General features: G+C 25.3%; 1 protein-coding gene across 1 annotated transcript; it reads left to right on the plus strand.

The window, feature by feature from the left end:
- Positions 1-11176: 11176 nt before the first annotated feature.
- Phum_PHUM554930 (uncharacterized protein) lies at positions 11177-11648 on the plus strand (the record flags this gene model as incomplete). The annotated part of the gene is made up of 2 exons (XM_002431828.1): positions 11177-11371; positions 11502-11648. The coding sequence occupies 2 exons, from the start codon at positions 11177-11179 to the stop codon at positions 11646-11648; spliced, it is 342 nt and encodes a 113-aa protein (XP_002431873.1).
- Between the last annotated feature and the right edge of the window lie 574 nt (positions 11649-12222).

Raw genomic sequence — 12222 nt, forward strand, 5'->3', positions numbered from 1 at the left:
GAAAAGTTTTTACTTATGGCGACAGATGTAAAATAACAGATGATGCAAAATACAATCACCCTTTGTCTTATTTATTTATTTAACGAAAAAAAAAGGGGGAGGAGAAGAGAGGAGGGGACGTTAGGGGGAGGAAACTTTTTTAAAAACGAATTAACGCGAATTTCACCTTCGCAATTTAAAAACACAAACACAAAAAAAATTTTTAATTAAGAACGTACAAAAAATTTTTTCTTTTTTTTCCCTTTTAAAAAAAGGGGAGCCAAATTAAAATTTTCAAAAAAAAGGAGGGGAGAGGGGAGGGGAAAGGGGAAACAAAGTTTATAGTTTGTAGTTTTATTTTTTCTTCGTCAAAGTTAAATTAAAAAGAAAAAAAGAAGAAAAACGTTTCGGATCTTTGAATGTTTTTAAAATTACTAAAAAAAAATTTCAATTAAAAGAATGAGAGAGAGAGAGAAGATGTTTGAATAATGGCCAAAAATTTTTAATAATTTTTTTTTTTTTTTACACCTTTTAATAATGTCGCAACAATTACAATAACGCCCTTTTTTTTTGGTCAAATCACCTGAAAATATTAATTAAACAAAAAAAAAAAAATTTTTAAAGCCGGAAATAGGTTAGACATTTTCAATGTCAAAATAATTAAACAAACGAAATAATTCTCAGTCTCTCTCTCTCTCTCTCTCTCTTTCCTTTATTATTACCATTTAAATATAATAATAATAATAATAAAAAATGTCGTAATAAAGAGTGAGAGAGAGAGAGAGAGTGAACAAAGTCACAAAACATTTGAACTTTTTATTTTTATTTTTTTCCCCCCACAAGATTTAATAAATCCTTTTTTATTTATTATTATCATTATTATTTTAAATTCTTAACGATAGCAAATATCATTATCATTATTAGCAAATTTTTTTTTTTTTTTTAAACTTTTACTTTTGCTATCATTTTATTTTTATATTTGATAAAAAAAATCTTGTGACATATAAAAAAAAAAAAATGGCGTAAATTTACAAAGACAAACATTACAATTACGTACGTACCCGTAAATGGTATATTTATTTTATATATACATATAATTATTTGTAATGATTGTAAAACTTAATAATAATAATAATAATAATAAAATAGTGATAATTATTATTATTATTATTGTAGTTCGAGCGTCGTTTGACAATATCGACCTTGGATTCCAATCGTAAATTTTTTTATATTTTTTTTCGCGGTTAAATTTATTGTTAAAAACATTTGATTTTTTTATAAAAAAAATTGTCGAAATGTTTTTATACCTTTTGGGGGAAAGGTTCAAGGAGACACTAGTAGAGTAAACGTAAATTTCTGCTCCCACGTTCTCTCGTTTTTTTAAAAAAATAAATTGTAAATAAAATTTAAATTATTTAACCGGGTTGGGTTAATGTCATATGATATAAAAAAATATTATTATTATTATTTTCGTTACAAAATAAACATCGGGGAAAAAAACGTAATGATGATGATGATGATGATGATGAGTTGACGTCATTAATAATTTCATCATTTAAATTTAATTAATTAAAGTTTTAACGTACGAAAGTTGAAAAAAAAAAAAAAAGTTTTGCGTGTTGAACGACCGTGAAAACAACAACACAATGGGAAAAATATAAAAACGTGTAAGAAGAATAATAAAAAATTTTTTTTCTTTCCTTTTCTTCTGACACGTTTCACAATTTCAATACTTTTATATCTACTTAATGTATTTCTATAGATTTAAATGATAATTTAAAATGAAAAGATAGAGAGAGAGAGAGAGAGAGAGAGAAAGATATTATTTTCCACATCCTTTTTCTTCTTCTTCTTCTTTTGTTTTCAAGTTTTTTTTCCTTTTTCCTTTCCTTTCTTTTCTTTTCCTTTGTGAAGGTTGTCTATTCAAAAATCACTTGTTTTTTTTTTTCTTAACAAATTCCTTTTTTTTTTTTACGTTTTCACAAAAAAATAAAAAGGAAAACATTTATTACCGTTGGGATTTTTTTTCTTTTCTTTTTCCTTTTCTATTATTAAATTATATTAAAGATTTTCGTTTAATATGTTTTTCGCCTTTTTTTCCTTTTACGACTTGTTTTTTTTGTTACCATTTTATGAATTCGATTCGTAAAAAAACACAAAAAACAAAAAATCCTTTGAATTTTATCACTTTTGTAATAATAATAATAATAATAAAATTACTCGAGTAAAAAAAATAATAAATAATTTATTAAATAATGAATAAAATATTTTTAAAAAATTTTACGTAATAAATATTATTAATTAATTAATTAAAATAAGTTTATGTTATCCTTTTTTTTAATTAAATTTTAATTCGTACGAAGTCATAATAAAAAAAAAATCATAGAGAGGAAAAAAAGGCCCCGAAAGTAAATAAATAAATAAAAAATATGAAACGAGTGCGTTCAGAAATTCACGATTAATTTTTCATTATTTACTTTTATACTCTTTATTAATTAAATAAATTACGTACCAAAAAAAAGTGAAGGGGGATGGGAAAGGGGTGGTAGGAAAACCCCTCAAATATATTTTTTCAAGGTGATTTTAATAATAATAATAACATCATCTAAATATTTTTACCGAGTAAATAAATAAATTAAAAAAAAAAAAAAATTACACAATACGAAACGATTCAAAATAAACAACAACGAACAACCAATAACAACAACGACAAACATTTTAAACGTTTCATAACACGTTAATTTTTTTTTTCTTAACAATCATAACGCCGACCGACGTATATTGGTAAAAAAAAAAAAATTAATCAGTAAATAAGTGAGTTAATATTTAAAAAAAAAAAATAAAATAAAAAAATAAAATTAGAAATGAAAAAAAAAAATTTGTAATTGCGTTTGTTATATAATAATAATAATAATAATAACAGTAAAGAGAAGCCAAAAGAAAAGTTTTTTAAATTAAAAGGCGCGCAAAAACCTAAAAACAAAAAAAAAATAGAAAAAAATTTTTAAATGCCTCCAAATAACCAGGTCACGAGAAAAATATCGAAATTTATTTTTTTTTTCTATTCAAATAAAATTTTATTAATTATTTAATAGAAAATAAAAAATAGGGTGATTTAAAATTATGGAATATTATTGTTATTATTATTATGTGGTCGTTATAAAACAAAATTTTAATAAACTTTTTTTTATTATTGAAATGATATATTATAACGTAGTATGACGTAGTATCGTCGTACGTACGTTTCGACGAAAGATTTTTTTTTTTTTAAATAAAGGGCTACCAAATTTACAAAAAAAAAAAGAATTCGTGAGGAAACAAAAGGGGAAAAAAAATTACCACGGTAATAAAATTAATTTATTACTATATATATATATATACAGTAATTTTTATCTCGATCATGAGAATTTTTTTAAATATAAATTTACGTGCATAACCGAAAAACGTTTCATTAATACTTAATTTCTCTCTCTCTCCCTTACTCTCTCCTCTTCTCTCTCTCTGTCTCCCCTTTACTCTCTCTCTCTCTCTGCTTCTCTCTCTCTCTCTCTTTAAATTTATTCAGACAAAGATCTTATTGGCCTTATTTTTTTTTTTTTTTTTGTTATGTCAGAATCATAAAAATTATAATAATAATAATAATATTTATAAAGAGCTTTCACTCACGACAAAGTTATTTTTAAATTATTAATAATAATAATAATAAATTCATCGTCCAAATTAAATAAGAGAGAGAGAGAGAGAAAGAGAGAGAGAGAACGGAGTTTTTTTCTTTTTTTTCATCAAATGAAAATCTCATTATTTGTCTTTTTTTTTTTCAAATCGTTATTATCATTATCGTCGTCGTCTTTACTAATTATCTATTAAATAATAATAATAATAATAATAATGACAATAAAAATGAAAAGAAAAAAAATTATTATTATTATTATTATTATTATTATTAAAGGTGATTGAATCAATATAATAAGAACGATTGAACGATTGAACGAACGTAATTAATTTAAAATAATTAATTAATAAAATGTCACTCATCTCAAATAATTATTACTACTTCACCACGATAATAAAATAAGTTTTTATTAATAACAAAAAAAAAATTACTCGAAAGCAGACGACAAAAAAATTAAAAAAAAATTCAAATTTATTATTTATTTTTTCCTCGAAAAAAAAAGAATTTTCTACACGGTCGATAAATAATAAAATTCAATATTCTATTTATTCGTTATGATATTAATAATAATAAGCCTTCAACGGTTCTTAAGAGAGAGAGACAGAGAGAGGGACAGAGGGGGAGTAAGATCAAACTTGATTTAAATCCGCGAAAAATTTATTCACTTTATGTACATAATTTCCCTTAAATCCTCTCTTATTTATGTGAGTGCGTGTAACGTATATATTGAGGGAAACCTTTGGGCAATTCAACAGGATGTAAAAATTGAAAGGGATGAAAAGAATGAGTGAGAAAGAGAGATGGAGAGAGAGAGAAAGAGAGACAGAGAGAGAGATGGAAATTCAATGTATTTGAAGGAAATTCTTTCACACAAACACAGTAAAAACCGACAAAATTTTAAATTGCGTTATATAAAGACAACGTCAAAAATGAAATGTTTTCAACGATAAGCTCAAGCAGAAGAAAAAAAAAAAACATTTTCAAAACTCCGACGAATGAGAGGTGGAGGAGGAGAAGGAGGACATTAAAAGCAATAGAATCCATATTATTATTATTATTATTATTATTACATATCCACCGTAATATTTTCACAGTAAGTCTTTTGAAGAAAGAGGGAGAAAGTAAAAAAAATGAAAAAAAATGGATAAAAAAGGAAAAAAAAACGGTAGGGAGAATGAATGAATGAATGAATGAATGAATGATTGGAATAAGTAAAAGGGCAAAAAGAAAACTTTCAGTGCCGTAACTATCGTAAATTGTCGTTTTTATTCTGAAAATTTTTATCAACGTTTATTTACAAGTCAAAAAATGATTATTCCGCGGATAAATGTTTAACCCCGAAAAAAATGTTTTTCTTACAAAATAACCACGTGTATAAATAGATATAGAACCGATAACAAGAGAGAGAGAGAGAGAGAGAGAGGTAGATAATAATGATAATGAAATAAATACAAAAATTTTTTATACATTCCTAGGGGAAAAAAATCACGGTAAATCAAGATGACCAAATTCTTTTAAATTTATTTCATCAGGTAATTTATTACTACCTTCGTGAAATAAATAAATAAACTTTATTGTTATAAATAAAACATTTAACAACAAAAAGATTTATTTATTTATATTTTTTTCGCCATTTTTTTTGTTGTTGCTGCTGGGAATGAAACGTGGAAAAGAAAAAAAAATCGATAAATATATATTTTTGACGTTTTTTTTTTTGTATTTCCGTTTCCGGAAATAAGAACGGAAAAAAAAACAACACGAACATTATTATTATTACTACTTTTGAAACGCATGTAAAGTAATAATAAACGACTGTGATAAGATGATATCACGCGGCGTATGTATGATACAATGTAAATAACGCAGCGTGATGACGACGCACGAGGATCGATAATAATAATAAAACATGCGTTTTAAAATTTTTTTTGAATGTTTTGCTCATTTATATATAAATCTTGTTAAAAAATCTTTTGCGGTCGTTCACGACCGACCACCGGGAAGTAGGGGTAGGGGAGGGGAAGAGGAAAGTAGAAAATGGCCGCCGATCATTTCGATTATGATTTTTTAATCCGCCATTTTTAAATAAGGGAATTTCCGCGGATGTGAAATACGTAAAATGAATTTTTACATAAATTTTGTTTTTAAAAAAATAATTTATGATAAATAATAATAATGATAATAATGATAATGATAAAATAATTTTTTGGGTTTCCCAAATAAATCACATTTTAAGTAAAAAAACAAAAAAGGTGTTGTGCTGTTGGTGCTGTTGGTGTTTCTAATGTCACCGGCATAAACCAAAATTAAATTGTTTTTCATAACTTTATTTTAATTTTCATAACTTTATTAATTAAAGTTATTTATTAATTATTATTACTCCGCAATTGTGAAATATTAAATACTTAAAAAATTTTTTATTACTCCCCCTTCCCCCCTTTTCCATCCCTCGGGGTAACAATAAATCGTTATGATAATTTTTTTAAAAAGAATTTTTAAAAATCGAAAATTTTCATAACCGCGTTATTAAAAAAAATTCTTTTTTATGATTTATGAAACTTTTATCCTTGTTTTCTTTTACAGAAAGAAAAAAAATTTATTATTATTATTATTATTACTTTTACGCGAGGAGGTAATAAATTTTTTAATTATTAAAAATTTTTAACGGTAAACAAACCATTTTGATTTTTTTTTTGTTGAAGTTACGCGGTAATTTTTATTACGGTTTTACCAACACTTGAAACAAAAAAAAAAATTGTATGCAAACGATAAGCAGAAGACAATTAATTAATTCGTATTTTTTTTTTTTTAATCTCATTAAACCGCCACCAATTTTCAAATCAAAAATTAATTTTTTCACCTTTTTCCCTTTCCTCCTCTCCCTCTCTTTTAAACGTATATCGAAACCTCTCACAATTTTCACCTTTCGACCTCCCCACACCGGAAATTGAAAAAAAAAAAAAATTTTATTATGTTTTTAATTAATTTTTTTTTTTATTTAAAAATAATTTGATTTGAATGAAAATGACAGAAGGAGGAGGAGGAGAAACAAACAACAACAGCAACAGCAACAAACAGCAGCACGCGCACTCGACCGGATATTTATTCTCTTCAATCGAATTATTACCCATATCATGATTATTCATTAATTTTTTATTTGATTAATCGAATAATAATTGATTATTAATTGAGTCGTGGCAAAAGATATTATTATTATTATTATTGCTTTTCTTTTTTTTGATTTATTTCAAATTATAAAAATAAACACACACACAAACGCATAATCGAAATTACTGATCTAATTCATGTTAAAATTTTTATTATTGAATTTCATTTGTTATAAATTGTAATAAATTAAATTTAATTCTTTTTGATTACGTTACCTAACACATACTAATAATAATAATAATAATAAATAAAGATTTTCAATAAATAAATAAAAAAAATTACGTAATGGCAATTTTTTAAAATTTTAATTCTGTTTTTTTCCTCCTCTTTTCTTTTATTTAATTTTATTTCCTTATCAATATTTAATTTATTTACTTATCAGTATTAATAATTAATTAGAAAATAATAATAATAATAATAATAATAATAATTACTTTAAGATTTATTATCGAAGATCTTTTCACCAAAAAAAAAAACAAAAAAACGAATCGTTTTTCGTTGAAAATTTTTTATTAAAACCTTTTTTGCTCTTTACTAGCATTTTGTTTTGGTGAAAAAGAAACAAACCGGAAACGGATGTTTATAAATTTCACAGAATTTGTCTCCCACAAAACCCTTAATAATAATAATATTAAGCATTTATTTTTAAGGAATTGGAAAGAAATCTGGAATGAATGTTGAAAAAAAATTCGAATTTTTCGGGTTTAAAATTAATGACGACATAAATAATAATAATAATAATAATAATAATAATAAAATATTGAATAGAATTATTTCGAAGAAAAAAAAAATTATTATTATTATTAATATTAATTTAAAACAAATAAATAAAATTACTTCGTGCGTTTGTCTGTGTCTGTGTGAGTGCGTGTGAACGAGCATTATGTTATTAAAATAAATTCGGATTTACATAATTAAATAAATAATAATAATAATCATAGTAATAATAATAATAATAACAATAAATATGTTTATTACGTCGGATTTTATAACGCGATAAAATAATAATAATAATAACAATTTATAACGCAATCCGTTTGAATTAAATACTATTTTCGTGTTTCGACAAATTATTATCATTATTATCACCGTGACAATAATAATAATAATAATAATAATAATGAGGCTTATATATAAATGGTAAATAATTTAATTTAATTTAATTCGGTCTCACGTAATTAAGAAACTATTTTATTTCATTATTAAAGAATTCATTTTGCCCGTGTAAAATTCGTTTATTGTCTACGTCACAGACGTCGCCATAATTTCGTCTTTTTTCTCTTTCCCCTCTCTACCCCTTTAATCTCTCCTCCTCTCTCTTTTCTTCGGTTTTTTTTTTAGTTGTGGAATTTAAAAAAAAAAACAAAATTCCTTAACGTTATTATTATTATTTTACGCCGTTGTTTTTTTATTAGTGTATCATCACGGTTATTATCACGTATTATTATTATTATTATTATTATTATTAATCGTAACTGTGCTCGATAATTAATTAATTAATTAATTAATTTTATATTATTCTTTCCTACATATATTTAATTATTAATACATAATTGAGTTGTAAATTTTTTTTTTTCCGTATTGTTTTTGTTAATGATTTTCTCCTCCCCCTTGTTTTTATTTAGGTTAATTATTATTAATTATTCAAAAATAAAAAAGAAGAAGAAGAAGAGGTATTCATTCGAACGTGGCAATAGAAACACACGAATAATAATAAATAAAAAAAGTTAAATAATAACTTATTTAAATGCTTGTGTAAAAACGAGGTTAATAATACCAAAAATAAAAAACCTAAAAATAAAAAAAAATGTAATCAATCAAATATTTAAATATGTCGACCGCAATCATCGTCAATTTGCCCTGCCCCCCCCCTCATGTCACCTCCCCCTTCCCACCCACCACCCCCCAACTAACAAAAGACGAAGAAGAAAATTTTTATTATTACACATTTTTTTTTTCGTAAAATGAGATTTTCGAATAAAGAAGAAGGAATAGAAAAAAAAAGGTGACAAAAACGAAAAAATGGCGGCGTAACATGGCGGTAATATTACCGTAATAATTTGCCCTTTTTTTTTATGTAACAAATTAAATGAATAAGCAATAACCGTTTCGGATGCGATGTCATGTCATGCACTCCCTTTTTTTTTTTTTTCGTATGCCTTTCAACGTTGATGCCACGTTTTTTGTTTTCGTCTTTGTCTTTACACGTGCACGCGTGTAAAATTTTCATCATTTTCAAAAAAAAATTAATTTTTTATTATTAATTGGGTTACCACGTAATAATATTTTCAGGTTTTTAAGTAAAAATGTATCGCTCATCATCCAAAAAAAAAAAAAAAATGCGGAAATTGTTTAAAAATTACAAAAAAAAAAAAAAAATTGGCAAACGCGAGTGAATGCACGTGGAATTAGTTAAAAAAAAAAATTAGTACGGAACACTTTTAGTATTTTTTTTGTTTTTGTTTATTGGAAAGCAAATCGCTAAAGATTTTTTTAAATAATAATATTATTATTATTATCATTATGCCAACAAAACAAAAACAAAAAAAAATTTTTTTTCATATCGAACGATTAAAATCGATAAATCGATTTGAATTTTTTAATAATTTATCCTTTATTTCGAGAGTCAATCAGGAAAATCGACGTGGAAGAAGACAGAGTTCATAATAATTTTTTCCTCTTATTCTTATCATTATTATTATTATTTTGTTTTTAATCATTAACTATTACGTTGTGAAATATTCATTTGCATGATGGCGTGAAATTTTTGGCGGCAAAAATCTCACCTTTTGAAATTAAAAAAAAATTTTTTTTTTTCGTTGTTGTTTGTTGTTGTTGTTGTTAGAATTCAGGTCGCGGTACCTGAATAATAATGATAATAATTTAATGGATTTAATTTTTTGAATATTTTACAATGAGTTTAACTACGAAAATGAAGGGAAAAAAAATAAAAAAATACAAAGAGAAAAAAAAAAAAATTAATATATCAAAATGGCGTGTAATTGAGTTTAAAAAATCTTACGTAATAATTCCCACTCTCTCTTTTATTTTTATTTTTTTCGTTTCTCTCTCACTCTCTCTCTCTCTCTCTCTCTTTTCATTGATGACCTTGAAACGGTGATAAAACTAAACAACAACAGTATTACTATTATTTTTAATAATGTATCGCGCATACCTGGAAATTTTTTCCCTCCCTCTCTCTATCTCTCTCTCTATTTTTTTTTTCCAGCTTTGTTCTTTCACGCTCTCTATCTCTCTCTCTATTTTTTTTCCAGCTTTGTTCTTACACGCTCTCTCTCTCTCTCTCTTATTCTAATAACCATTGTCCGGTATTTCCCACCACAGAAAATAAAAATTATTGACAAATTTCAATGGATTTTTATAAATACAAACGTTGGAAACATTTTTTGTTCAGTGAATAACATCATCGGATTCAAACCGTTCGGTTAAATTTTATAAATTCTCGTGTGTTTTTTAATTCGAGTGTTTTTCTCCAGTGAAATTCATTATTATTATTATTATTATTATCATTTTAAAAAAAAATGATTTTCTCAACGGTAAATATCGTTTCATTTTAATTTTTTTTTTTTTTTTACTTTTAGTTTTCGATCCAGCTGACACGTCTTTCTTTTTATTTAATTAATCTTTTTAAACTTTTTTTTTTTTTTGTAAAAATTCATTTCGAGAGAGAGAGAGAGAGATAGAAAATCAATTTTTTATTTAAAATTTTATCTCGTCGTGACGCATCCGCCATTTTTATTTTTTTATTTTTACCATTTTTTTTTTTTCATTTTCAATCCGAACGAAATTTTATACACACTACATTTACTCTTTACCAAAGGTAAAATTCATTTTTTCTTTCTTTATTTCTTTCCATCCCTCCCCCCATACACTCCTTATTTTTGTAATCATCATCCCCAACCTTCGAAGCATAAGACTAAATAAAACAACCCCTCGTTAAACTTTATAGATATATTTGAAAATTTTCAAGATTTAAACTATTAAAATTAATATCGGTATATCTCTTTTCGAAATGAAACGTTTACAAATATTTACAAACCTTTAGGAAAATTCAAAAACGTTCAAGTCGGTCGATCTCCACTCCGCCCCCACCCCCGCTCTCGCCCCCACACACGACAACCGTGATACAAACCATTTAACGTTTTTCCATGTGAAAATTTTACATCCAAAGCAATTTCCCGGTCATTTAAACATTCGATTTATAACGTCATTTATTTTTTGTTTCCTCCTCCCCTCCTTCCTTTCCAATCCCATTTTCGAATCAAATCGTCAATTCTAAAACCACGTCGTAATAAAAAATTTTCTTTTTTTCAAATTGAACAGGTATTTATCGTATTGATGTCTTTTTTGGCTACCGTTTTCGGTGGAGTTGCTCCAGTACAAAAAAGAGGTTTGGTTCATTACGACTACGATTCCTATGATTTACAAGGACAAAATGGTCTCGATGATTATTCTCATGGATACAATTACGCTCATTCACTTCCAGCTTATTCCACGGTAAAATTTTTTTTTTTTTATATAAAATGTCGTTACGTAAAAAAAAAAAAAAAATCGTTCAACCTATCAAATTTTATACGTTGCGTTTATAATAATAATAATAATAATAATTACAAAGAGTTTTAAATATTATCATTATCATTATCATTAATTATTTTTTTTTCAGGTGAGCTACGTCATGCTCAACGGTTTTCACAAACCGGTCACTTATTCTGGTTTCACAAGCCACGGAAGAGGACATTACGATCCAGGATATTCCGTACAATTCCGTTCTGAAGGACAACTTCCGGAACATCACGAACATCACTATTAATGCGGCCATTTTAATTCGTAACAAACAAACAAACGGAAGAAATAATGGGAACGTGCAATAATTAAACAAACAAATAATAATAATAACGATTTACTTAAGTAAACGACGAAAAATCGATATTAATAATAATAATTTATTAATATTAATCGATTTTTCGTTTTGTTTTTTTTTTTAATAATCATAATAATAATGTTAATAATAATGATTATAATTATTACTATTACTACGTTGTCTGTTGACTGTGATACTCGAACAATAAAATAAAAAAAAAAAATTATCATCAATAAAGCAAAAATTGTTTCTTTTTTTTTTTTAATTTTGGTTTTTATGATCCTGATGATCACTGGTGCCACGATATTTTTTTTAATACGATATTCTTACGTAAAACTGTCGTTATAAAAACAAACAAACAAACGAGAGCGATGTTACGAAGGAAAAAAAAATTATTTCATTAATTCGATTCGAAAGGAAAAAAATTCATAATGATAATAATAACGAGAGTAAAAAAGAGAGAGAGAGAGAGAGAGAAAGAGAGAGAAAGGTTTCGACGAATGTGATATGAAGATGTAATAAT

Source organism: Pediculus humanus, genomic scaffold (genome assembly GCF_000006295.1).
Source record: "Pediculus humanus corporis 1103172108296 genomic scaffold, whole genome shotgun sequence".
Classification (NCBI taxonomy): domain Eukaryota; kingdom Metazoa; phylum Arthropoda; class Insecta; order Psocodea; family Pediculidae; genus Pediculus; species Pediculus humanus.